The 27821-nt window shown below is 49.4% G+C and overlaps 1 protein-coding gene across 1 annotated transcript; it reads right to left on the bottom strand.

The window, feature by feature from the left end:
- Nucleotides 1-1160: 1160 nt before the first annotated feature.
- On the bottom strand, nucleotides 1161-27088 carry LOC138107018 (TOG array regulator of axonemal microtubules protein 2-like). The gene is made up of 16 exons (XM_069008349.1): nucleotides 26958-27088; nucleotides 25642-25688; nucleotides 23404-23685; nucleotides 21923-22011; nucleotides 20826-20976; nucleotides 19571-19732; nucleotides 17429-17561; nucleotides 15187-15292; nucleotides 14189-14424; nucleotides 12542-12694; nucleotides 9041-9158; nucleotides 7982-8085; nucleotides 6414-6618; nucleotides 5021-5237; nucleotides 3597-3683; nucleotides 1161-1414 (listed from the first exon to the last, which is right to left on the bottom strand). Exons 1-16 carry the CDS (start codon nucleotides 27086-27088, stop codon nucleotides 1161-1163), a joined length of 2475 nt encoding a protein of 824 aa, XP_068864450.1.
- Between the last annotated feature and the right edge of the window lie 733 nt (nucleotides 27089-27821).

Genomic DNA, 27821 nt, shown 5'->3' on the forward strand with positions numbered 1-27821 from the left:
CATGGTAATAGGTGGCCCCATTGGAATGCTAACTAACAAACAGCAGCACAAATGACATGAAGAAAACATGGCAAAAGAGGAAGAGGAGAGGCCCTGTGAGGAAAGAATACCGTGAGACAGTGGCTTGTTGAGTCAGCTGCACTCTGACAACCTTGAGGCCAGCAGGTCTCACATTCTCAGCTTGTTTTTTTTAAAAATTATTTTATTTAAAACTGAAAAAAAACCCCTCAAAATAAAAGATATACAGTTGAAAATCTATTTTCAAATTTTAAAATATAAAATTACAACACATTTATTCAAACCTACATCTACATGTCAGAACATATGTACATCTGTAACTACAAAGCCTAATGTAAAAATCCAAATCTTCATTCTTCAGACAGGCAGAACCCTCTTCCTGAGCTTGAGGAAAGAGAGCTCTTCTGGACAGGAGGCAAGGGCTTTGACGGTTAGGGAACATAGGAAATGTCCAAGGAAAACTTCTTGATAAGACTGTACCAGTCATGCCTGCAAAGTGGAGACACAAAATATAAGAGAGGCCGCAATGCAAACCTAAAGCATCTGAAGCTACGTATTTAATGGGACAGACCACCAGGTAACTTCTAAAGAGCTGCACAGGGAAACACGCTCCTGCCAGCAGCCACTTGAGGCAGACCAGGGAGACACCCTGACCCACTTCCAGAGAGCCAGCACAGGAACAGCGTGGCCTCTGGGCTGCCCTGGGACAGCAGGGAGCCCAGAGCCCTGTGCTTTCCAGGAATGGCTCAGCTGCACACGCACCCTCCTGCTCCTCTCCCGGCCCCACAGCTGAGCAGCCCTACAGCTACACGGGGCACTGGGAGCTGCACAGCTCATTGCAGGGGGCACATGCAGGGCAGAACTGTTCCCTGGCAATGTGCCCAGGCTCTCTAGGCTGGCACAAGAGCCTTCCTCCCGCCAGAGAGCGGCCCAGCTCCCGCCTTACCTCTTTGTGAGGCTGAGCCATGCTCAGCCTTCACCTTGTCCTCAATCGGAAGTTGCTTCAGGCACCCCATGCCACGACTAGGAAGGGGGGTGGAGAGAGCGGGGGCAGGTGCACACCCTTCCTTTGCATTCTGTCATTTTTGGCACAGCTAAGAAGTCACATCCGGAGGTGTCCAACGCAGCACTTTGTCATCTTTCTACAGGTCATCGACACTCCACCAGCCCAAAATGTTGGAGAGGTTTTCCTGCACATGCGGAGGCTGGCTGGCAGCATGCTTCCTCAGCTTGGCGCCCATCACCTTGTAGAGGGCGCAGGCAAGCTTGGTGACCACAGTGCAGACATTGGCGCTTCGGACAGGCAGCGCCTTGTTCCCCAGGAAGGACCAGAGCACGGGCAGGGCGTAGCGCTGGACGACTTCGGGGCTCCTGGGATAAACCCATCCCACAAGCGCTGCCGGAAGAGAGACACAAACTTCTTAACCACCAGCCTTAATGCAAACAAGGATCTACCTCTACTTGTGATTTTGGGAGTCTCTCTGGCTAAGATCAGTGAAATAACAGTGAGAGCCTCATGATCCAGAAATGGGCAAAGCAGCTGAACATCCCCGAAACAGAACCACCAAGCTCTCAGGACTAATTTCTCCAAACAGAGCCTTGTACCTGTGGCAGACTTCACACCTTTACTAAATCATTCCACAATTTATTTCTGCATGAACAGCGACTGAAATGTCAAATTGCCGTTTATTTCCATTTAGAAGTTGTCGAAACCCACGCCAAAGATTTTGAAATGCACCATAGAGAGGCAGTTGAGAGATTTCTAATAAAAGGGATGATTCCATTGTTGTGACCTTTGATGTCAAGTGCCAAAAGTCTCATCTGGCTCTTCCCTTTGCTTGGTGGCACACGGCAAAGGGCAGTATTAGACCACACTTGGAAACTCCAGCCCACCAGAGATGGGTGCTGTTTGACAGCTGGATTTGAAACATCAGTGACTAGCCGGTGTCTTTGGCAGAAGGCTTTTGTGGCTTCTAACAAACAGCTGTTTCAAACCTCAGGCTGTCTTAGGTAATTAGCCAGACCCCATTGCCATGGCATTGGAGCATCTCCAAATTTTAATGGCATTTCCCCTCACAATGTTAATGGCATTTTTTCTTACAATGTGCGCCGAAATAGGGGAATAGAGAGAGAAGAATGCTACACAGGGGACAGAAATGTAACCAAAACACAAGTGTTCTCTCCCGCTGTCTCCAAAGCCTGCTCTCTGCTCATTTTCTGAACTGTATCAAACACAGACAAAAATTTACTACCAACAGGCTCCTTGCATGGCAGATCTGGCTGAGAGATCAAAACCTGATATGGTCTGGGGACCATTCTTATTTTCTGACCAGGCAAAATGTTATGTAGTCGCCATTTATTATTCTGTGGTGGAAGAGACTTCATTTTCTCTATGCTGTTAATCCACCAGCAGTCATCAACATTTAAACAGCTCCTGAAAGTACCTAAAACCAATTCTGCTAAGCAGGAAAAGGCTTACGGTACCCATTTTAAAATGGGAGTTCATTTGAGCTTACATGCAATTAAAGACATCGGTCACTACGCAACTTGCGCAGAGAAATCTCAGAGAGATTGCCACTAAATCTCAGAGAGAGCATCTGCTCTTTCTAAAGAAGTCCTAATTCCAGTTGAATTCCTTTATTTGAAAAAGAGATTAAAATAGCTGCAAAACTAACTTCCCTATTCCTGGAGATCTACTTTATTCAAATGCTCTGTAAAGGGCCTTTGACACTCCAATCGCTGAAGGTGCCCTTTTGAGATTCAGAATGAAGACACAAAGTGTATTAAACCTTGCATTTAAAGATGCTGGCATAATTAGCAGTGGATTTAGCCCCAGCTAAAGCAAGGCTATAAATAAAGCAAGGCTGTACACTGTCTTCTCTAGCATATATTGAGATTATCATTTTTCCATCCCTTGGCTATTGCTGACATAGCAAGCTCCTCTGAGCAATCAATTATCAGCTGCATTTGGAGCATTTTGGGCAGCGCTGACATAGGAAGACCCTGACTGCACACCCTGAAATGCTCAGTCCAATGGCACTTTGACAGCACAGGCAGGGAGCCTCAGCACTCTGCTTCTGCCCCTCTGCCCCCAAAGGCTGCCTTGCACAAAATCCGGGCCTCGTTAGGCTCGTGTGGGCTGAGTTTTGACCTAAGCTGTGACCCCCAGGCACTGCAGGCTTCCACCTCAAAACTTTCCAAGAGCAAAGCAAGAATTCTGTGAGGACAAAACAAATGGATCCCCTGAAACAGCATTTGCCACCATTTTCCCTAAAGGATCAGAGCTGTCCCGGAGCTTCCAAGAGAGGAGCCAGCTTGGGAATTTTTAGCCCCTCCCTTTCCTGGAGGCGGCTTCTGAGATGCCCCAGTGAGAGCTCAGCCCCGAGGCCGAGCGCCGCCCCCATCTCAGATGCTGCACACCTCTGCAGCAGCCAGGGAAAACCTGCCCAATACACCTTCCATGGGTATTGGGCAGGAGGGACAAGCTCAGCACCTCCTGATTTGGACCTGTCTATTCACTGGCATTCCCTGTAAATTCTGCCTCGGAAGACCTCTTGGCTTAGAAGGGGAGGCCATACCTGAGAGATGCTCCGTGACATCCAGCAGAGCTTGGCCCTTCAGTTCACTCCTTCGGTGGCTGAACTCTTTCATCAGTGATACTTTATCTACAAGGGAAACACACATTTCTGCTCTCTCTTCTGAGGTCATAAGACAAAGGCCAGTGGGGAGGGAAAGGGCAGGGGCAACTACATTTTGTAAAAGAAAGGAAATTCCTGCCGATTTTTGAATCCCTTTCTTCTTTCCTTCCAGCCTACTTGGGAGGATTTTAAATTCCAAAAGAAAAGCTCTCCTTTCACATTTATAAATCCAAAGTTGTCTGCTGTACCAGGAGCTATGTAAAACATTTCACATCAGGGACCTCAAGAGTTCAATCACATGTAAGCAGTGAAAAGGTTTTGCATCCCAGAGCTTTGCAGAAGTGATCTTCTCCCTCCCCTATGGAAAAGGGTGAGAAGGCTCCAAAATTCACACATCCATTCCCACCTGAAGGATAAGCTGTTTTTAAATTGCAGGTTACCTGTGTGGATCTAGGGACAAGACACCAAGTTACTCATACAAGAGCTATTACTGCTCAGTGCCTCAGTATCCTGTGGGTTTCGGTAACATCTGTGAAATCAGATCTTGGCAGAGAGACTGGAAAATGAACTGATTTCCCAATACTTGACCGTCGTATGTATTTTAGTTTTCCTTGTGCCTATCTGTTGCGGTTTTGGGGGTCTTGTTTGAGTTTAGACGCTGTTGCCTGCATTATCCTGCAAGCCTCCAGTCCTACCACTCTAATAAGCCAAGGCAAGCTTTTCCTGGAGACAGAACGTGTGTGGGATGAACTGTGGTCCCTCACAGGGTCACCAGGGCTGGCAGTGACAAAGCAGGCAATCTGCTTCATTGGGAACCACTACAGAGCTACACCCCAGTGTGGGTTTCAGTAGCAGGGTATTATTAAGAGCTCCTTTCCTGCATGAGATACAAAAAGGAGGTCCCAAATGATCTTCATGCAAGCATGCAGTAAAGAACTGATCCTGCTGTCCTAATGAAGCTAATGCCTATAATGTGGAGCCTCCCAGGAGGCTGCTCTGCAGAGGTTCTGATGCGCCGGTGTCCCTTCATGCCAACAGCAAAGGTATTCATTTGGGAAGTCAAATGGGGACCAGGCAAACTCCAAAAATCCCTTTGGCCCTGAATTCCAGCAAAGCTGTAGTCCAGCACTTCCTCTTCAGACAAGCAGCACAGAGCCAAGGGCTCCTGGGACTTTTGGGAAATGCCGATGCACATTCAGGCCTGTTGGGGGACTGGTGCGTAAGGACTGCACCTGCACAGCTTCTGGTGGATGTCAGCTGGAGGTTTCCACAGACAACAACAGCTGTCAAGGCACTCAGCGTTCTCTTGACTTGCAGAGGCAGAGACACAGTTGAGGAGAGTCCATGCCAGGGCTCAGCCTTACCTAAGTGAGCCATGGATGCTTCCAGCGCTTTCACAGCTGCGGCATAAACCCCGGGGTCCTTTGAGTTTAGGTTGTTTGTTATTCCTTCAACCAAACAGATGATCACCGGGTTTAAGGCATCTTTCAGGACGCCTATGATTTCAGCCAGCACGTCCAGCGCCTTCTGCTTCACTTTCTTGTGCGTATCACCAAGTCTCGGGACAAAATAATCAAAAATCTGTGAAGAGAACAAACAACATGAAAGCTGGATTAAAATGTCCTTGTTTGAGGAAGGGATGTAGAAATGAGCACTCAGCAATGTAAAAGATGAAAGTGATCCTTCCTGTCAGGTCAGCACTTGCTTGCACAATTTTCCTGTGGGCCACTCACTGGAATGGTTGCGCAACCTCATGCTGGTTGAAAGATTTTCATATATTTTGAAGAGGTTTGGGCGGGGACAGAATAGTTCCTATGGTGTTTCTCTCCACATCTAAATCATTAAATTAATCCCATTTATTGATGCAAAACAGTATCTTTGCTTTCCAAGTATGGAACCAGATATTTACAATGCCCGTTTTTCTACACAGTTGTCTCAAGTTCTGAGGGCAGTTATGATTTTGCCAAAACTATGGCTGGAGGAGATCCAGGTTTTGTTCCGTCTGTCTCAGAACCTGTGTCTGGAGAAGTGCAGGGCTCGGATCAACTCTTCCAGGATCCAGACCAATTGTCTACCTAGCAGGTAGACTTCTGAAATTTAATGTGCTGTACCGCTCTCATTAGAGCAGGTTCAGTCCCTTGACAGCCACATTATCAGGCACCATTTTCTGGACAAAGGGAAAAAGCAGCTCCTGGGAGGAGAAGGAAGAGATCTGTCCCTAGCTATTTCCCTCCTTTTCCAAAGAGAAAAAAACGACCCCCCCAAGAAGGGTGAGCACCGTCTTTACCAAGAGGAATAGGGATGCCGATGGAAACGAGTAGCCAGAGTTGTGCCTGTGCAAGACAAGTCGGAGTTTACAGAAGTATCCTTTGAAAAAAATTGGTTTAAACCTGCCCAGCCTGATACTTCTCTTCCCCATCCAAACCCATTTTTTTGTCTAGAGAATAATTGCCACGCTTTCAGTGGCTGCATTCCCTTCACTTAACCCAACTGGGAGTAGGAGACAGCAGAAGTTACACCAGCAGAAAACTCTGTCCTCATTTGATGAACAACATCAATAGGCACCTGCCAGACAAATATATCTGGACTGAAATAACTTGTCCTGAAGCGTGGAGCTGAATTAAATATTTCAGGGTAAGAGGCACCAGCCTGTCCCACACAGCCAGGATGTAGTGCCAAGACACACTGAATTAACTTTCCTGCTACAGGCTTGGGAAAGGAGCTAAAGGAAAGGAACAATGAAGACACCCTACATACTTGGACAGTGTTAGTGGAGACGAGCTGGGGGCTGGTTTTACACAGGTCTAGGAGGAGTGCCACTCCTTCCATCCGTGTCTTAAACTCCTTGGCTTCCAGGAGATTGTAAAGCTTCTGGAGTGGCTCCGTTCCTTTCACAGCCAGAGGTAACGTGACCTGGGCTTTTGGGCGGCGTAGGAGGCGTTCATCAGAGGTAGACTTCACCCTGGAAAATAAAACCAAATGAGGACCTGTTGGTGATCATACCTTCGGTTAACTGTGAGCAGAACATCTTGCGGAGGTTTCCTAATGATGTGATTTCAAGCTAGAAAATCCTGACCTGAAAAACAACGTGACACCTCATGACAATCATTACAGGAGACAATCTGCAAGCAACATTCTCACCAGTGCTTACTCAGCAAAACCACGCATGAGATGCATCTCACTTATCTCCAGACAGCTTCCCAGGTACACATGTCACACTGCTTTGTGAGGAAAGAGAGACGCTACTTCCAAGTTTATATGCCTCATCATGAGGGAGGTGTGTGTCTTATAATAAGGAAACTCATCCCTCTGGAGAAGTGTCTCTACAGCAGGCATGACAATCTGGAAAAGTAGCTCAGATGCATCTGAACAGATGGATAGGGGCATATCTGAAGGATCCAGAAAATCAGTAACAGGGATAAAAACAGAAGCCAGACATCCCAGCACTACGCTCACATGATTGCTTCCCTAGAGACTAGATCCACAGCTTAATAAACCCACTGGGAACAACTCTCTTGGATCAGCCGGTGTCTTCCATGAGCATGGGAAGATCCTGACTATGCTACTGAGCCATGTGGTCACTCTCCTGCCAGCGCTGAGCATGACAGAGCTAAATAAATCCCCTCTGTTATCAGAGGACAACAGGTACAAGTAGCTCTCCCACTGGCAGGAAGAGACAGCAAGGACCAAATTCCTGTCTCAAATGCTGATTGCAGCACAGGGGGAAATAAACCAAACATGCTGCCCATCAAGCAAACGGTATGAAGGACAGGAATGTCAAGACAAAACGTCCACATTGAGACACCTGTTGACCAAAGTTGCTCAGGAACTGGCTTGCTACTTACTACTCATCTTGGTACTGTCTGAGGGTAAGAAAACCATGATTCAGGAAGGCCAAACCACATGCATGGGAAGTGCTATTTTGGGGAACGGCATCTTGCTTCAAGACTGGGACTTCTCATCAAAACCCCCATCTGAAAAAGACTGCTCGCAGAGGAAAAAAACCCTGCTTGAATTTACTTGTCCCAAGTGAGGCAGTGGAGACATGGCCCTCTCACAGCCTCCACAGCACTGTCCTTGCCACTGCACTGGATCTTCTGAGCTGCAACCGATGGGTGTCTTTTTGTCGCCCATTTTTTGTGGAAACCCTTCCAGAGAAGTTGTGTTCAGAGTAATGCAGAAGGAGACATATTTTTTGATAGAGCATTTGTAGGGAAAGGAAACAATCTCTGGCACAGGTCATCTCCACCGGAAAGATTTTCCTGAGGAAGAGACATGTAAAGCTTGTCATGTGCTTTGTCACATCTAACTAAAGTGCTCAGTACCGTTTACTAGAAGGCAATGTGGCCTGGGGCTTCTTCGAGCCATCGCTCCTCTTCTTCACAGGCTCCTGGACAGATGGGGGTTCAGCCTTCTGCGTTTCCATCCCCTACAAAGGCATAAAGAAACCCCATGGATCTTTAGAATGTAAAATAGGAAATTACCTGTTTAAAACACAACTTAGAACCAGGATCGCTGCTACCAAGGCTTAGGCAAACATTTCGGAACTTACAGAAGGAAACAGGCCAGAGGTTCAGTGATGCCAACTCTTTGTTTTCAATAGCCCAAGGCAGGTTGTGGCTGCTACCATACTGAGCAGCAGTCTAAAATCCCAAATGCATTACTCTTGAGCATAAATGGGAATAATGCAAACTGGTAGGGAACGAATGTTCTTAAAGGAAGCTGCAGAAAAATTTGGACTCTTTGGAGGTTGGCCCATTGTGTTGGAAGTTGATTTGGTTCCACACTCATTCTCCCTGTTGCTGCACAAAGGCACACTCCCTTCTATAATGGAGGTAAAAAGAATAAAAAAACCTCCAGGCAAACAAATGATTTTCCACTGGATGCTGCTGAATTCACCAAGCTTCTTCCAGCTCCACAGGGCATGACAGCAGGGCAGTATTGCCAGAAGACAGACAGTAATTGTAGTAATTGGGATTGACTGGGACATCTTTTGTATATTTGGAAATTTTCTTGGCACTACTGCTTCCTGTGTCTTTTGCAAAGACTCTGTTATCTCCAGAAGCACTGTTCTCACTTAATTGCGTCACTGGGGGCAGAGTAGGGATAGTGGGGTGGGGGGTTATGCTTAAATGTAAACCCATTTTCTCCTCTTTCCCTTCCCTGTTTGTGGCCGATATTCAAAATATCCAATACTACACTTTTCCCCTAATACTATCAGTTCCTTTGTGCTCTGCAGATGAACAGGTTGAGGATCAACAGTTCATTCCCAGGAGCAAAAGGATTCGGCAGAAAAGGAATGAGATAAGATTAGGTATGTTTGATCTTATATCAGCAGTGGCAATACTTGCACAAAGGAGACATGTCTCCTACCAAGCACTTACTTTCTTCTTAATTCTTGTCAGAATATCTCCCAGGTCACGGGTGGAAAAAGATTGTTCCAAAAGCCTGTTAAATTTTTGGTGATTCAGCATCATTTTCACCATCTCCTGTCCATAGTGCCTAACACAAGAAAGAAAGAAAGAAAGAAAGAAAGAAAGGTGAACAAACAAAGGAGGAGTGTTAACAGAATAAGCTGATACCTTAAACTCAGCAGCTGCCATACCTGCATGAGAAGGCATTACCTACTCAGCAAAGAGAGAGATTTACCTCCACTTGTCACTGCACAGTGCTGTCAGCTGAACACAAGAGGCAAGAGGAGAACGTGGGGCAACAGAAAATACAATCTCACTCTGAAACTGTGGGTGCGCTTCTGTGGCATCGAAGGATCCCAGGGAACAAGCGAAACACCTCTGCTTTGAGTCAGAGCTTATTAGCAGTGCCTTGCTGCCATTGCACAGTCATTTGCCTTTCTTTAACTGGCAGGGAAGCCAGGACCAAATGCCTCATGCTTGCTTTTGATTATTCTATACCATATGTATGCACAGGGGCAGCTAGTTGCTCATGTGTTCTTGGCAGCTATTAATGGGAATTTAATCCTCAAAGTAAGGGGATTTTGGTGGTTTGGGTTGATTTTGCCACTAGGAAACCACAGTTTTCTTCAAGAAGCAATTTGGAGGTCATTCAGCCCCAGATAACAGCATTATAGAAATCTGCAGAAGAGGTTTAGAAAGACTGAATACATTGGCTAAAGATCCCTGGAATATTTCTAGGAAAGTCTTAAGTTAATGAGAAAGAGATGTATGGGATCCTTCAGTGATGAACATTAGCCAACATTTTGGCTTTGTCTTGTGCACCTAAGGCCAAGCAAAACTGTTTGACTGCCTCATCTGATGGCTCTTTTGATCTCAGGAAAGACTCATTCCAGTCCCAGGAAGCTGGCAATGCTCCCTCTTGCGGGACAACCTCAGGTTCCCCAGCACAGTCATTTCCCCAGACAAGCCAGGGCAGTGGTCACAGCACCAAGCCTGACAGAGCTCAAGAAGCGTTTGTGTTACAGCGGGGATACTGCAACACGCATATATCAAACCAGGAGTCCCGTGGAAAAGAAATATATACACGGACGGATTCTTGCTAGATGTTTCAGAGATGTTTATTTCCCCAGCCGCATGGCCGGGCTCTGCTGAGGGACTCTTACAGTCAGCACCCGAGCTGCTTTGCCCGCGCAGGGGAACACAAACCAACCAATGGGGAACGAGGCTGAGCAGGGGCAGGGAAACCCCGTGCCTCCCCTCAGGGCTACATGGCAGGGGAGGGACCCCAACATCTCACCCGTTTTATTTTAATAAAAGGAGAATGAAGACAATTGGATAAACATAACAAGAACAGTTTCAAAACAAAACAAGCCACCCTCCTGAGTCTTTAAATGTCCAAACAAATTCTGTGGAACATCTCAGGGCTGACAGAAGGGAGACAGAACTCTCTGGACATGCCTGTGGGGAAACTGAGGCAGGAGAGGGTTTAATTTCTTTCCTCCCCCTTTTCATCCCCCCATCGGCATCGGAAAGGGATTTTTGGGGAAACAATTGGCAAAGGCAGGGGTTTGTGAGGGAAACCATGGATGAAAAAACGGATTGGGAATAAACTGGGGATAGGGTAAACTTAGGAAAGGGTTCATATTGGGTATAGGGTAAAAGGGGAAATTAGGCTGTGGGTAGGGAAATTGCTGGAATGGATATTGTTTATAATTTTGTGCATAACGGCTGCCTTTGACGGGAATACCTCCAGGCCCAGTAACATTCGCTGCTTGTAAACCCTTCTTTCCTTGCACTATATCAAATTGAACAACTTCCCCACCTCCTACACTTTGCAGGTAATTTTTAGGGTTATTCCTTTTAATGGCAGTTCTATGGATGAATAAATCTTCCCCTGTATCATCTCGTGTTATAAATCCATAGCTGTTTTTCACATTGTACCATTTCACAGTTCCTGTGACTTTCGTTGCTAGAACGTCTCCTATCACGTGCTTGCGTGTCTGTCGTGGCTGCTGGTCCCGCGTGGTCGCCGCCTCGCCGACTCCGACGTCTCGGTCAGGCCCCCGCGCCGCGGCCGCTCTGCGCTCTCTGCACGGCCCCGCTCCAGCGCGTGTCTGGGCTCTGCGCGGCTCCGCTCCGCAAACTCCACGCTGCTTTGAGAGCGGCCCCGTTTCGGCTCGGCGCTGCACTGCACAGCTTCTCGTGTCGCTGTGGAAACCGCCGCTTCTCCCTGCATAGGGCTCTCTGAGCCGTATGCACAGAGCGGGCTTCCACGCTGACCTCCGCTTCCTGGCTGCTCGTGGCCCACGGCACCCATGGCGCCTGCGGCATCGCTCCCTCACTCGCGGCCGCGTAGCCGGGGACCCCGAGACAGGGATGGGGTCCGCAGTAAGGCGCGCGCTCCCGAGGGGGCCGGGCGCATCCAGCGCAGGCACCTCCGCTGGCACGGCTGCAGTCATACACTCCTGGGGTGGCCGCCACGCGGTCTCGGCCACGGGAGAAGTATGATCTTCTGCTTTAGGGGTAATGGGATCATACAGATGCTCCTGAAGAGCGTCACTGATTATAAAGGATCCACGGAGAGCTTCTATCGCTAGTCCATCCCTTAGCTTATCACAGATCTCGTTCCAGAAACACTCCTGAGAATATCCAGGAGGTTTGATATCAAAAAGTAAGTCTCGAGAAATATAGGGGAACTCTTTGAAAAGCCAGATAAAAAAGTGTTCAAGATCTCCCGGTTCCAATACTTTTTTGTTTTGTTGTTCAAGGATCCCTTTTACTTCTAGATACATTTTTTTCTGTGGCTCAGAGAGCCCCATTTCCCACGATTCTTCCATAGTCCAGATATGCAATAGCAAAACAAAACCAAGAAGAGGAATCCAAAGTTTCCAGGGTTTACTCACACAAATCAGTCACGGGGATCGTTCTGCTCGCAATCTTCCACCATATGTTGCAGCGGGGATACTGCAACACGCATATATCAAACCAGGAGTCCCGTGGAAAAGAAATATATACACGGACGGATTCTTGCTAGATGTTTCAGAGATGTTTATTTCCCCAGCCGCATGGCCGGGCTCTGCTGAGGGACTCTTACAGTCAGCACCCGAGCTGCTTTGCCCGCGCAGGGGAACACAAACCAACCAATGGGGAACGAGGCTGAGCAGGGGCAGGGAAACCCCGTGCCTCCCCTCAGGGCTACATGGCAGGGGAGGGACCCCAACATCTCGTTTGGACACATGGAGTGTGTGGCACATGGAGTGACCCTTGGAGGGCCCTGCGCACGGGCAGGAGCTGGACTCGATGACCCTATGGGTCCCTTCCAACTCAGCGTATTCCGTGACTCTGTGAACCTCATCCACACAGTGAGGTAACTTAATATTCCCTTTAGCTTCCACTCTTTTGTGGTTTTGCCCCTTACAGCCAGACACCCAACAGTTTTCCTGTTTTAGGAGGGGAAATGAAGATCATTACCTTGTGTCCTCGTGACAGTCCTGAGCAAGCGTCCCTGCCGCGTGCGCCAGCCTCTCAGCCCTGGGCGTTCCTGCGAGCTTCGTGACTCCAGTTTTCTCCATCAAGGACAGGAGGAGTTGGGCCGCGCACTTCCGCACCTGGACGTGGCGGCTCCTGGGAAGAAGAGAGCAAACACTGGGGCACAGGGAGCAGAGGGACACAGCGCAGGCCTTGGCCAGAGCATGCTCCCTGTCATTGCTGGGGGAAGGAGGCCTGGATTCTCCCTGACACTTGGGACACCTGTAGAAGGTTCTGTCCTCAGAGAACCACAAAGTTAGCCCTGTACAGAAGGACTGCCTGCAAGCAAGAGCGAGGAACTCAGTCTCCCTGCACTATCTGATACTCAATGTCTTTCCCCAAATTCACTCGGAGAAAGAGGGAAATTAAAGCCAAGCCAGGCTGACCCATCAGGGGCCAGCCGCTACACAGACAGCCGCAGCAGGATTGAGGATATTTCCACCCATTTACCCCCAAATCTGCAGACCTTGGGAAAAAAACAAATGCAGGGAAAACACGCTGTGGGACATGAAGTTGCAGAATATCCAGCAATGCAGCCGGTTTCTTCTGTGAGGCTTGGCAAGAGATACATCTGAACGTTTCCCCCTTTTCCAAAGCTGAGGAAAGGGTGGCAGTCAGTTTAGCCAGGTTGTCCTGTTCTAGAGAGTGTCTCTTGGGGACTATCAGGCCCAGCACCAACACTTAAGGCAGCACCTGGTTCAGCTGTCCCATGGCAGTCGGCCTGTGAAGGTGCCTGTACAGTGATTCATCATCTCAAGGCTAACATGAGACATCAGTTTGAATAGAAAGGGGGGCTCTAAGGCCAGGACAGTCATACAAGACTCCTCTTGGCCGGAGCTGCACCTGCTGTGCAGGCTGTGCCACACCCAGCACGTTGTCCCCCATGTGCTCCATGCCCCAGCAAGAACCCTCCTTACTTCTCAAGGGAATGGCATAATGAGGATGCATGGTTTTTCCCAGGGCCTCTGTGGTTAGGGCTGTGAAATATCAAAGAGCGCTCACAGCTGCAGTTGCAATTGTCCCTCTTCCCACAAAACCACAGGGCTCTATCCTTAGCCTTTGCAGGCACTTTCACTTGCCCGCCATTCACCACATCTAGGCAACTCGGACAGACTGGGAGAACTCCAGGAAGCAGCAGCAAGCTGAGTCAGGGGAGGTTGAGGTTGGATATCAGGAAAAAGTTTTTCACCCAGAGGGTGGCTGGGCACTGGAACAGGCTCCCCAGGGCAGTGGCCACAGCACCAAGCCTGAGAGAGCTCAGGAAGCCTTTGGACAACGCTCTCAGGCACATGGTGAGACCCTTGGGGTGTTCTGTGCAAGGCCAGGAGCTGGACTCGATGATCCTGATGGGCCCCTTCCAACTCAGCATATTCTACAGCTCTGTGATTCTGTCAACTAATGGGCTGCACGAGGGCAGAAATAGGTGACAAGAGGAAAGAAGTGAGGTTGATCGGAGAATCAAGTCACTGAGTTCACAGAAGATGCAGGATACAGGACCCTTCCCTCCCACCATTCCCATTCTCTCTCTCAGCCCTTCTCCCCCCCACACAATAGAAGGTGAAGAATACCACTAAGACAAGAAGAACCTACTGGACTCCACTGTCCATGAGAGCAGTCATTGCTCGTGCAGGAGTCACATGCTCCACCATGACTCCCAGGGTCTGACTGGCTGCTTTCTGAACAAACTCTGGGGAGTTCCACACCATCTGGAGAAGGACCCGAGCAACCTCATCCACCTCCGAGTCCATGTCCTTCTGCAAGGTCACAAAGAGCTCTCCAAGAGTGACGATTGCACAGTAAGACACCTTTGAGCGAAGGTTGGTCACCTGGGGAAGTCATGAGGGGAAACATAAGAATCACCTTGAAAAGAAAACCAGTTGCCTTAGACAAAAGTCCCAGGAAACGACAACACTTCCAGCTGTGTCCTGGGGAACACAAAAGCACAGGCAGAGCAGAAGAGCACAAGCACAGAAAGGCACTTACTCTGGCACCAACTTGTGCTAGGCCTCAGGCCTGCTTACTGCAGGCCTGAAACATATTATTTCACTTAAAGTGTTCTACTTAACTCTTCTGTAATGTCCACTGCTTTGGTTTTAGGCCCTTTTATTCAAAAAACAAAGAAACAAATTAAAGCAAGGGCTGCTCTCAAACCATAAAGGCACAAGCCATAAAGACAAAGGAGTCATTTACTCCTGTTTGAAAAAGCAACAGCAGCAGTTGAAGCCCTCAGCCAGGAAACAGAAAACACAGGCTCAAGTCTACAGACTAATTGGCAGGGTTGAATCACAGCTTGGGCAGAGATTTGGACTGCAGCAAATAACATAATTGGTGTCTCCGTTTCTGCATTTGCACGTTGCATGATAATGGCAGCTCGCTCCAAGAGGAGAGTGCCCGAGAGTGCCCGACCTAGCAGTAAATAGAGCTACACGTGCACACAGATCCTATAGAGAGCTGACAGACATGAGAAATATAAGGTCTAGAAACAGAAATGAAGGCAGTCCCTGAGCACACAGGGAGATGAACAGGCACATATCTACTCTACACACCGTGTATGAAGCACGGAGGACGATTCAGAACAATGTTCTTACCTCGTTGGTAAGTGCCAAGCAAACCTCACGAAGTCTACAAAGAAGGACTTCTGAGTGGGACTCAGCCAGGTGTTTGATGCTGAAGAGTCCCTTCTCCTTCAGCTCCCTGAAAGGCAAGTACCAAAAAGATTGACTTTCTCTCCACCCAAGAACTAGGCAGCACCCTCTGAAATTACCAGGCTGGTGGCTCAGTCAAACAAAGGGAGGTGCTTTTCAGGCAGTACTTGATGAAATCGTGGCACTCGCTGCCACAGGTTGCTGTGGCTGTCAAAAGCATACACAAATCCAAGAGGCAAATAGAGGGGTTTCAGAGTCTTCGTTTGTGGCCGTTTAACAAGGCAGCCTTTCTGAAGTCTCTGGCACATGAAGTCCCTATGTCAGTGCTTCCTGGAAGTGTTAGAAGCTCAGTGGGACGAGGAGCCCGGGCCCCGGTGGGGGGAGAGAGAAACAGCCCAAACCAACATGGCTGATAAAGCAAACTCCATAAAACTCCATTTATTAGCAGTCCAAAGGCACTTATATAGTATACCAGCTTGTTAACTCCTAAGTGGCTTAAAGCTTATCAAAACACATTTCTATTTCTACATAATTGGACTTACATTGGCAAGCTTCCATAGTCTTGTTAGGATCAAAAGAATTCAGTGCTCATCTCCCTCATTCAATCCCAGATAGTAGAGCTGCAAGTTTTTCACTCCCTCTCTGTTTCTCAGGCCTGCTTGTTATCTTTCACACAGGGACTTTCCCATGGAAAGTTTTCTCACACACAAGCCTAAAACTTCCAGGCCTATTGCCTGCACAGTTCTTTTATTGATCCCAATAATTCTATTTCCCAACATGGAAGCTGTGAGACCGTGCCATGCTGCTGTTTCTTGTCACCTCCCTGTCCCTGTCCCTGAGACACAGTGCCATTGGGCTGTGTCTGGGGCATTTTCCTTCTTTGCCAGCCCCAGCAGGCAGTTCAGCAGTGAGAGTCTGCACTGGCACTCTGTAGCTGAGTTTCCACTCTGCAATCTAGGCCTGTCTGTCACCCACTCCACTCCACCTCACACATTCCCCAGGAAAGCAGCAGGATGCCCCAGAAGATTCCACACCAGGGCAAGAACAGCTGAAAGCCTGGCTTTTCCCCAAAGCCCCTACCTACAACAACAGCAACATGTTATTTACAAGGTGCAAACAACTCCCTCTCTCAGCACTTGCTTTTGTGCAGGACCTGAGCTACAGGAAGGCGCGTGATGCATCGGGGCTGCAGCGCGGGGCTGGCGACCGATGCCACGGGCATCCCTGAGTGTCACCCGGACCCCCCCAAAGCTGCAGAAGCTCTCTGCACCTCACAGGGCACCAAACAGAAATGGGGAAGAGAAAGCAGAAGAGAAAGGGCAGGGCAAAGGCGACTGCACAAGGAGATGCATCGTGGCAGATTTTTCTTGCTTATCCCAGGGTGAATGGAGTCCTTATTGCAGTGTGAATGAAGCAGTGAGTAGATGATAACCCAGACATCAAAGAGACAACCAATATCACCTAACATTTGTGGGGTTTCCACCTCTGGGCTTCTACAGGCCTCCTTCTGTCTGTGTCTAAGTTTGGGACACATTGTGAGTATTGACAAAACATCTCAGGCCCATATGAAGCAGTGAGAAGGAAACAGTTGAATTGCAAAAGTGCAAGATTCCTAGAGGATTTTATTTCTTTTTCCTTCTCTTCTGCCATGAGCCCCTCAGGACTAATGACAGGCTGAGTGACTCTATGGCACAACTCAGTGCATTTCTCAGAAAGAAGAACTCCCTGTAGCTGCTCCTGGGACTCACATGCGGAAGGTCACAGGCAGACCCCGACTCCTGCCACTGCTGCCAGCAGTGGGGCCAGAGACAAATCTTACTCAGACCCACTGGGCCCCGAGGCACCCAAATCTCTACACTCCAAACTGCTGCCATCCTGCTTCTGGCTTCAGCCAGCAAATCATCTTGTCCCACAGCTTTCTCTCTTCCCTCAAGATTTCCTTTGCAGCTCCACAGAGCAGCAGGCAAAGCGAGGAAACAGCACGGACCTGCTGCAGCTGGAGCACTGCTGCAGAGCAAGGCCAAGAAAAGGCTGCTCTCAAATCTTTATCCTCTCTCTGCTCTGGAGTGGTTTCACTGGTGCCCCTCGGCCCTCTGGGCTGTTGGGGCTCAGAGGCACTAGCAAGATACTCTCCTCACCTACCTTAACGCTAAGAGGGAGAAAGAGGGAACGGGGCCTTTCTTACCAGTCATCGCTGCTGAGCAAGGAGAGTGCCTCGAGCAAGGACTGCTGTGGCTCCAAAGAGGCTCCGTCCTTCTGCCCCTTCCCACGGAGCGGCTCCTCTCGGCGCTCGGCACCAGTGGCCGTCTGCGGGGTCACTGTAAGGAGAGGGTCAGCCCTGAGCGCTGCAGCCCCGGGCAAGGCACCCCGCCATGGAGCGGCCTGCAGCCCCATCTCCCAGCCAGGCTTCCATGAGGTACAAACTGGCACTGGCTCAGAGAATTCCCTGCTCTCTGGCTCCTTGCTTTCTCCCAGCCCCCCCCAGCTGGGCACAGCTCCTTGGCTAAACCTGACAATTGCCCACACAGCGCCAGCTCCCGAGTGCCACAGGTACCACAGCCAGCGGCACCTTCCTGAGGCCGCAGAGCTCCCACTCCCTGTGAGACAGTGCCCACCAGCAGGACTTGCTACCCCAGGAGGGACCCCTCAGCTGCCTCTCTTGTCTCAGCGCCCTGATTTCCCCGAGCCCTGAGGACAGAGGCACTCTGCAACTCCCTGAGGAAAGACCTGCAGCTGCCTCGTGACAGCACCAAGCCGAGCCTGAACAACCGAGCCCTGCTGGGCCCGGCTGAATCCCCTCAGAGCAACTACCAGGGAACAGCGATACCTGACCCTTCACACCTCACAGCGCCTCTGTTCCCATTGACTTCAGCTGCTCTAGACAGAGGGCAGCTGAGTGCACTTACATTTCAGCCTGCTATTGGGAAGGGAGTAGTTCATGGAGTTTGTTCTTTCTAAGCATCACGAATCTTTACTATTTCAGTAAAGTACACACTGGCTGTATTTCAAAGATGCTGAGGTGAAATTTGTTTGCCATCAAATGGACTTGTGTGCACACTGTGCAAGCCTAAGCTTTCTCTTATGGAAAAATGGAATCTCTAGCCCAGATGGTTGATAAAAAAGCCTTCCAAATGCAAATTGATGATATGAATACCTAAAGACAGATGCAAATTGTGGGCAGATGAACTCTCTTGATAGTCAGTTTACAAGGTATGAGAAAATTCAGATGATAAATCCATTTCTTATGAAACCCATTTGTCATCAAAAGGACTGTTCATCATAAATTTCATGTCATGCACTCAACAGGTAGTTTTCTAATGTGTACATGGAAACATCTGAGCTGTCTCAAATGATGGAGTTTAAATATTGCACAGAATCTAGAATATTCAGATGGGAGCTAATCTGGCTGTCACTGATGTAGCCCTGTCACTGCCATCAGTGGTGTCACTGCAGCAGGATGTCGATGTACACATCTATATTCAAAATGAATGGGGAGCCACGTCAGGCTAGTTCTGGTCAATTGTGACCATGGAAGTAGCATCACTAGAAAAGAGCACTCAAAGTATCATTCCTAGCTCCCTTCTTCTTATCTCACCCTACTCAGGATCATAGCACAGGCAGGCTGCCCTCAAAGGAGAGGCAAGAGCCACTAGGGACTATGTGCTGTGTATTCACGGCGGGCAGCAAACAGCCTGGGAGCACCAGGCAGCCCCTCCTGGCTGTCACCTGCTACACAGGCCGCTGTATTTGGGTGGGGTGACACAGGAGGCGCTGCTTGTTCCCTCTTGGCATTGCAGGCCGTGGGATGGCAGCAGCGAGAAGCCATTGGGCACTTCTGGGAGCAGCAGCACGGCTGCACCAAGTGGCTGACTGCCATGCAGAGACAACCCTTGCTGGGAGAGCAGGAAAGCTGGCTGCAGAGCCGGACAGCAGCACAGGCAGAGGGCCAAGATGGAGAGCGGACAGTTGATCGTGGTGGTACTCGGAGGTGCACAGTGAGCACACCCTGCCAGACTGCCCCGAGCTCATCCCTGCAGTTACAGCTGCCTCCTGGCACCAGTGCTGTAGTTTGGTCTATCAGGATGGGCAAAAGCCAGAGCTTAGGTCTTTACCACTACTTTATGCAGCTCAGCTTTCCAATGGATCTCTAAGAACCAAGTGCTCCAGTACTGCCGAGCTGGAGTAACTCAAGAGTAGATTTGCTGTCCATTCTCAGCACAGGCTATGAACCCAAGATCCCAGCTGTGGTGGCTGAGGCAGGAGGCGGTTTGCGCTCCTTGTGCAAGGAAAACCGGTGCAGGAAAAAGCTGCTGTGGAGCAGGCTTACCTGAGGAGTTGCGTGGGAAGCTGCCGTCTCCATAGATGATGGGCTTATTGGGCAGTAAGGGCACATTGTCCTGCTTCCTCAAGACCTTCTCCTTCAAGGCACTACCAAGGTGTTTTCTCTGCACACTGGAAGCTGTGCCATTGACAGGCAGTAGGCTAAAGCCTGCAGGGACCAAAGAGGAGCTTGGGAGTGGAGGCTGACAATGGAAAGGCCCAGAAAACTTGCTGGAGCTGGGTAACGTCTCTTTGTTATCCCAACGAACTTCAAGTATAACAGTGGCACAGTACCATGGGAAAGTGATCACAGAATCACAGACTCCTAGAAGAGTTTGGGTCTGAAGGCACCTTTAACCACCATCTAGTCCAGCCCCCATGAGCAAGGACATCTTCAGCTAGAGCAGGTTCCTCAGGGCCCCATCTAACACGGCCTTGAACACCTTCAAGGATCGATCAACAACAGCTTCTCGGGGCAAACTCTTCCAGTGTTTCGTCCCCTTCATTATAAAAAACTTCTTCCTAATATCTAATCGAAATCTACCCTCTTCTGGTTTCAAACCAAATTGCAGGGATGCTTCCCTGAAGAAACAAGGAAACCCCAGTATTGCTTTTCTTTTGTTTCCCTGTTTCAGAGGCTGGCTGGGGAAGTTCCCAAAAGAAAGCGCAGATAACCTTGCGTGATGCCCTCGGGCTGAGTGCTGCCTCCTGAGGTCCCTGCTGCTGCCCTGGGGCAGCGCACACAGCACTGCAGTCAGAGCCCCTCAGCCGGGATTCAGTCGGGAACGCTGCTTGCTCCTGGGGCTACATCAGAAGCACTGGCTCGGGGCTTCAGCACAGCTCTACAGCGCCAGCTCCTCAGCAGGGAGTGGTGGGAGAAGGGTCTCTGGGGTTTTCATTAGAAGAAGTTGAATTTTGTTTCTTCCAGGTTGCACCTTGGTTGAAAAGCATTCTTTTGGACCCACTTTTCCTGGAGGCTGCTAGCCAGGAGAGAGTCTGAAGCCCCAGTGTACTTTGCAAGACAGAATTTTACACTCTGAAGGACTTCAGAGGGGAAGGTGGGAAGCTGATATTCTGTTACTGACTCAGTGAGGCCCTGGGCAAGACACTTCATGCCTCTCCATTTTTCTTTGGGGACCGGAAATACATCCTATGCAAACTCCCACTTGGATGCGAGTGTAACAGCCCCCCAGTCTGAGGGCAACACTGTGCAGAGGGCAAGCGAGTGATCAGAAAGGACCCCAGGTGTAGCAACCACTTACTTGCTGCAGCTGCATCCCTGGGGTCAACTGTCTGTGGAGGCAGCTGCAAGGACGTTTCCTTTTCTCTCTTTGTCTTGATCTCTGTCTCCAAAGGCCCCATTGGATTCCGCTCTAAGTTCCTTTGAGCCAAAATGCACAATGCAGCACGGATCTACATGCAATGGGAATGCATCAGAGACTGTAAGCAGAGACACACAAACCAGACACAACATCTCATCAGGAGCACAGAGTCCATCGAGTTCCACAGTCCTTGATGCAGCTCCATGTACATTCCAATGGTTCCTGAAGAATGTCTCCTGTCCTCACCTTGGCAATTACACACAGTGAGGTGGAACGCTTTATTGCCATAACCTTCCACTGCTCCAAGGTACTGTTTCTCCGCCTATGTCAAGAGGCCCTGCTTGAAGCAAGAAAATCACAGGAGTGCTCCAAGACAGATGAAGAGCCCACGTGACCGGTGGGCAGGCAGTTCCCTTCCTACATGGCAGGAAGAATAAAAACCATGTGCAATACGCAGCAAGGAGGGGTGATTAGCTGTTGCTTAACACTCATGGCCAGGAATTGCAGCAGTTTCTCACTTCTGGCTTCTGAAGGACTCAGCTGCTCTCGGAGATCGTGAGGTCAAAAAGAGGAGTCACGTGAAAACAAGTTGCAGAAACATTGATGTTAATGTGCGGAAAAATTGAGAATGAGAGGGCTGTGAGATACAGCAAGAAAGGTAACCAGGAAAAATCAAAGTCTCCCATTTTATTTTGCAGCCTTGCTTACACTCAGCATTAGAATCCTTGCTTCTGTGCTTCCAAGGATGCACTTTGCCCACATTCACTGATGTGTAGCTTGCTCTGCCATTCAGAACTTCTCTACAAGGGCATTTGCACATAAAGAATGCTTCTGGCATGACCTTAGCACCATCTCCAAACCAGTGACCTTGCCACCACTGGAAATAGCCAAGCAATTGCTCTGGAGCTGTCAAATATATTCCCAAGAGAATCCCCATCCCCCAAGAGTGGAAGATCATGATTTTCAGGGACATTTTGGGCCAAACACTAAACAGTCACTGGAAAGGAAGTCTGCTCATCCCTGTCCTTATCCCTCACCTTTTGAAAGCCATCCTTCAGGGCTTCGGCATTCGTAAGGCCAGCACCGGTGGGGTGATCCGTCTCCTTGGCCTGGCTCAGTGGGAGGCCTGTTAATGGAAGCAAAGGTTCCTGTAAATCTCTGGCACACTTCAAGCCCCCAACAGCGCCACGCTGGGCAACAGGCAAGACAGCTTCCAGACTGCTGAGCTCTGATAAGGCCCAGAGATTGTGTCTGAGAGCAGCAAGGTACATATGCCTAGAACCTCTCCCAATGGATGGGCTACTGCCACAGTGCACTGGCAGCAGACATGGCATTGCTCTGTTGGCCAGCAGAGTGAAACCTCCTGCATGATGAAGGCCTCACCCCTGGGTGCTGGAGAGCCGCTGTGTTTGATAGAGAAGGGCAGAGACGGAGCTTGCTCCTGACAGAGATTCTTATCTGCCCTAATTCATGCTGATTTTAGTACACATCTTCTTCCTGGGTCCTAAAAGAACTCCTGGGTTCTAATACCTGTAAGCATTTAGATCAATATTTTCTTCTCTTTGTTGCAATATTTTAGAGGACATGAAAAGAAAAGCTTAGGATTGCAGGAGTGTTAGCCAAACGTGAATTGTGTTCTTGAAACGGGATCATTTGCTTTCCCCGAGGATTTTCATTCTAAACTGTGTGAGATTGGGCCACTTTCAGGCCAGTCTGACTAAAGGCTGATTTTCCTAATGGAAGTGGAACAATGTAACTCGTTCTGAAATACTCCCCAACAGAGCTGTTAAAACTCAGAGGATGAGTCACTCTTTACATGGCTTCACAGAGGATAAAATCCCGTGGCAGCAAAGTAGCAAAAACCAATGTCTTAAATCAGGATTTTTTGCCCTGCAAATGGTCAGCTTAATAATAAAAAAGAGTTAGATATGGGCTTTGAGGAAGGAGGGCTATTCTGGATTGGGGGCAAGGCCTTGGAAGGTAAGAGCATCTGGGAAGTTAATAGGGAAAAACTACTGACTCCAGGGTAACCTCCTTGGGAGCAGTGCAGTCAGTCCCAAGTGCAAAGTGGAGACACAAAATATAACAGAGGCCACAATGCCAACATAAAGCATCTGAAGCTACACTATTTCGCTGGAGAGAGTCCCTGGAAACTTCTAAAGAGCTGCACAGGGAAACACGCTCCTGCCAGCAGCCACTTGAGGCAGACCAGGGAGACACCCTGACCCACTTCCAGAGAGCCAGCACAGGAACAGCCTGGCCTCTGGGCTGCCCTGGGACAGCAGGGAGCCCAGAGCCCTGTGCTTTCCAGGAATGGCTCAGCTGCACACGCACCCTCCTGCTCCTCTCCCGGCCCCACAGCTGAGCAGCCCTACAGCTACACGGGGCACTGGGAGCTGCACAGCTCATTGCAGGGGGCACATGCAGGGCAGAACTGTTCCCTGGCAATGTGCCCAGGCTCTCTAGGCTGGCACAAGAGCCTTCCTCCCGCCAGAGAGCGGCCCAGCTCCCGCCTTACCTCTTTGTGAGGCTGAGCCATGCTCAGCCTTCACCGTGTCCTCCCTGGCAGTGACCCCGGGGGCAGCGCTGCTCAGCTGCCCCTGCCGGGGCTCCTGGGCCAAGGCCCCCTGAGCAGGCTGCGAGCGGAGACCTGCACTGCCAAGGCCGGGCTTCCGCACGTCAGTTGGCACCAAGCCGAAAAGTTCAGCCAGGTCCCTTGGGAACAGAGGCATCCCAGGTCCTATCACACACCATGAATTTTTTTTCTTCCTCTGGGCTTTTGTTGTAGACTCAGAAGAAGCTGTAGATCAGGTACAAGGGAAGAAGTGAGTTAGTTGAACTCCCACCTTTACAATCACCACAACTAATGGGTGAGGCACTCGAGGGGTGTTTTAATATTGAGAAGATCGCTTTGTTTTTATTTTTCATGAGACTAGCATCACTATAATTGGTCTGAACTCTATGGAGCTGGCAGGACAGGAGAGAGACATTCCACTACTTTGCTTCTGTGCTGCTCATGGCTCATCCACTAGTTGGGGATCCCTTTCCTTCCAAACAGTTGGCAACCCACAGGGGGGTCTCTAGAATTTGACAATTCCACCTAGGAAGTAATTGCTTTCCAAAGCCAGTTTTCAAGGCCTTTGTTTCTGTAACTCCCCCTCAGTTCTCGGCTGGGTTTTGTTGGTGGTTTTTATTTCTCTTTACAACAAAGGCAGTGCTGGGACACAAACAATGGCACCATGTGTTAGAAGCAAAAGAAGATTTGCAATCAAATTTAGATGTCCCCAGTATTCAAGCAGCCCATATCTGTAGGGAGCACATTGTTCATGCAAACGTTCCAGCTTTTCTCTGCTTTGTTGCTCCAGGGGTTTATTCCCTGCTTTCTCCCCTGTAGAGACACCCAAACCCAACATAAACATGACCTGCCTCAAAACATTTCTGATCTTCGCTAATCCTGACAATTCAAAATTTTCTTAATGGAAATGGCAGGGGCAGGTTAATCTGAAATGCTCTCCAACGGAGCTTTTAAAACTCAGAGAACTAATCATTCTGTACAGGCCTCCACCGATGATAAAATCATGTGGCAGCAGGGCAGTAAAAAGGAATAACTGTCTTAAATCAGGATTTTTTTCCCCTGTAGAATGGTCAGCACAATTATAAAAGCGTAACAGGTAAGCTTTAATGAGATAGCTCATTTCTAGTGCAGAATTAATCCAGCTAAAATGCCACCTTACATACTCAGCAATACTTCTCCCCAGATGCATTCAGCATTCCAGCTGCATATCAGCAATTACGGAGTCATTCCAAAGGGGCCTTGCCAAGGATTTGGCAGAACTAACCCTGAGGCAAGGGACCAGTGGATCTGATCCCTTTTTCTGCATCAGCAAAATTGTTCCTTCAAATCTCACCTCTCCTATCATTCCACGCCCAGAGATGGCAAAGGAACAACACCACTGTCATTGAGGCTTTGAACTTGAAAGCAGGGGCTGACACACATGCACCAGACACTGCATTTTGTCTGGCACAACTCTTCTTGTCAGGGCTCAGGCAAGGCAGGGAGGGGGGACAGGGCAGAAGCCATCTCCTCCCCCAGCCTCAGCCTGCACTACTGACACGGGCAGAGAGAGTCGGGGAAGAGATTTGCCATCGTGAACCTGCCATAGGTGGCTTTAGGCTTGTGCTGTCAGAGGATGACAAACTCTGGTCCTGCATAGGCTGCATCCATTTGGAAGTCTCCTTCCCCTTAATTGGAACATTAACAAGGCCTTTCTGTCTAAGGAGGTTTCCCTATTTCTCCCCATGCAAAACCAGGCAATGTCCATGAATCTCCTTCAGATCGCAAAGGCTTCAGCACAGAAACTGCCCCAAGGGAAGGTGTCCTCCTTCAAAGGCAGGAGGAAGGAGTGGGAACATTTCTCCTTTCATGCTAAATGTCTTTTTTTCTCTACTAATTATGACCTTAGAAAGGGTGCAGGGAGACGAAAGGCATGTGCAGGATGGAGAGGAATGTTTTCTTTTCCTGTGGCACATTTCCCAAGCCCCAAGGTACCAGTGCAGCTCCTGGAGTAATTTTCGCTGCACCACCGGAGCACACTCCCAGTGACCAGGCTCTGGGAGAGTCCACTGAGCCCATCAAGGAATTGAAAGGGATTCGAAGAAATTTAAACCAGGATGGTTTTCAACCCAAATGTCCCAATGCCACCCCTGGATCAGCATTCCAATGGTCATTTTAGGGACAGACATGCCCTGTACCTACTTGCATGTTCAGAGTTCTTCTCTTTGCTTCTGCTGCTGGATCTTGGCCTTGAGAAAATGGAGGACAAAAGAACATATGAGCAGGTAGAAAGAGAAGGGCATGGAATGTGTGTAGCATCAAAGGAGGCAAACCTTCTTAGCAAGGTCCCCCTGATGAAGGAGGAAATGCAACACATAAACCCAACTGCAAAACTGCAAACCAACCCAACTGCAAACCCAATTGCAAAGCTGATGAATTGTCCTTAAGCTTTCAGTTGCTGGAGTCCCACAGAGCTTGCCAAGCTCCGGCTGAAACACAGCAGTCATTCTTCAACTTGCATCAGACCTGCCCAGTTCTCTCCTTTTGGAGCCAAGTGGCTCCTACAGCCTCTGTGAAGCAGCAAGAGCTGCTGAGCTGAGACACAAGTCTGTATGGAGGGCAGCTACTTTTGTTCTCCTGACAAAGCTTGACTTTGCCTGCTCATGCCTTACACTGGTGACAGTCTCGGGCTACATGGGGTCATAGCACTGCTCTCTCCTGAGAATGACAGTACACCTGCTTGCTCTTTCAAGGACAAAAAGGCCTTTTCCAACTCAGCTGCTAGGTAAGGATATTCAGATTGCACTTTAAAAGCCCTACGGATGCTTTTCAATTGGAATGATACTTCTGTGACTCCTTCCTTATCCTTGTCACTAGGATAAGCTTGACAGCTACATTTTCTCACACACATATCCAAGCCAATATCTTTGCATCAGGTACAGTCCTATAACTCTTCTCTAGCACCTTGCCCTCTTTGATCTTAAGCCCATAGACATGGATCAGATTATACATCTGTACCCCAAGTTTTATCTGGGCTCTGGTTTCACGGTGGAGGCCCAGGCACAGAGAAGTCACGCCTGACATTTACAGAAGCAGCACCTGAATTTGCAGACACCTCCTCAGTAGCCAATATTTGCCCTGACATATTCTCATGGCCGCAGAAGTTGACAGTCAAGGATCACAGTATTCAAAGAACTGCAGTATCCAGATCCATGCAATACAGTTCCCAAATGACACCACAAACATCATAGAGGGAATCAGCAGCCAAGTCCTCTCCTCCAGCAGAGGACCTGTTCTGAGGTGCTCTTAAGCCCTGCCTCCTCTTCCCCACAACCACCTCTGCTCTTAGGGCATATGGTGTTGGGTTTGCCATTGCGCTGGATCACCACAGATGGGCAAAATGGGGAATACACGGAGGTTTGCCTAAATACATGGGAGACATGACTGTGGAAAATAACCTCACAAGACTGAAAGAGCGAGAGGAACAGCACACTGGAGCAGCAGACACCTTGGCTTACCTCGTCTCCTGGGACTCCTGGAAATCCAGCTGCAGAGAGCTTGGGACAGACGCTGCCGCACTGCTCACAGGGGGACTCACTGCCTTGCGTATTGGGGGGATCAAAGGTGGTCCCAATGACCCCTTCTTCATATCCCCACCACTGGAAAACAGCAAGGAAGCCTGCAAAGAGTAGAACACAGTACTCCTCAGATCAGGCATCCAGCCTTGCCCCCATTCATGCCTGAAGACATTTAGCCATGCTGTTAGCTGGGACCTGGCAGAAATGTCAAACTGATGGAGCAGCTTGGTCTAGGACAGGGAATGGAAAGGGAAGTGGTGAGTGAGAGACCATGTCCCACATTTGCCACTTCTATCCCTGTGCTCACTTCTCTGGAAATATGGCTGGATTGCCAGCTGGCATCCACATGTTTGGCACCAAGATGTCCTGTGGTGCCACTGCCTCCACTGGCCTTTTGGATCGTATGGGAATGGGCTTGGATCCCTGTCCCTAAAGCACCTAACAGCCAGTGCTGATCTCCAGCCAAGCCCCCACAAAGCCATTCTGCAGGATGTCCAAACCTGCTTTTCTCAAGCCCCTCCTTTCTGCTGCTGCTTCCCTTCCCTCGTACAGTTCCCCAGCAGCCTTTGAGCCCCGATGCTGCTGAGCTCTGGGGATGCTCGGTGCTCTCCAGCTCCCACACATCCATCATCTCAGGCTCACTGGCATTTAGGAAGTTCCACAGAGCTCCCTGCCCTGCTGCTCTCTGGAAGGCCTCTGCCGGCCCAAGTTGCTCCAGGGCCCCCATGCCATGTCCAGCAAGGCGGGTGGAGGCAGCGGGGGCAGATGCACACCCTTCCTTAGTATCCCATTGTCCCTGGCACA

The sequence above is a fragment of the Aphelocoma coerulescens genome, chromosome 3 (assembly GCF_041296385.1).
Source record: "Aphelocoma coerulescens isolate FSJ_1873_10779 chromosome 3, UR_Acoe_1.0, whole genome shotgun sequence".
Taxonomy (NCBI): domain Eukaryota; kingdom Metazoa; phylum Chordata; class Aves; order Passeriformes; family Corvidae; genus Aphelocoma; species Aphelocoma coerulescens.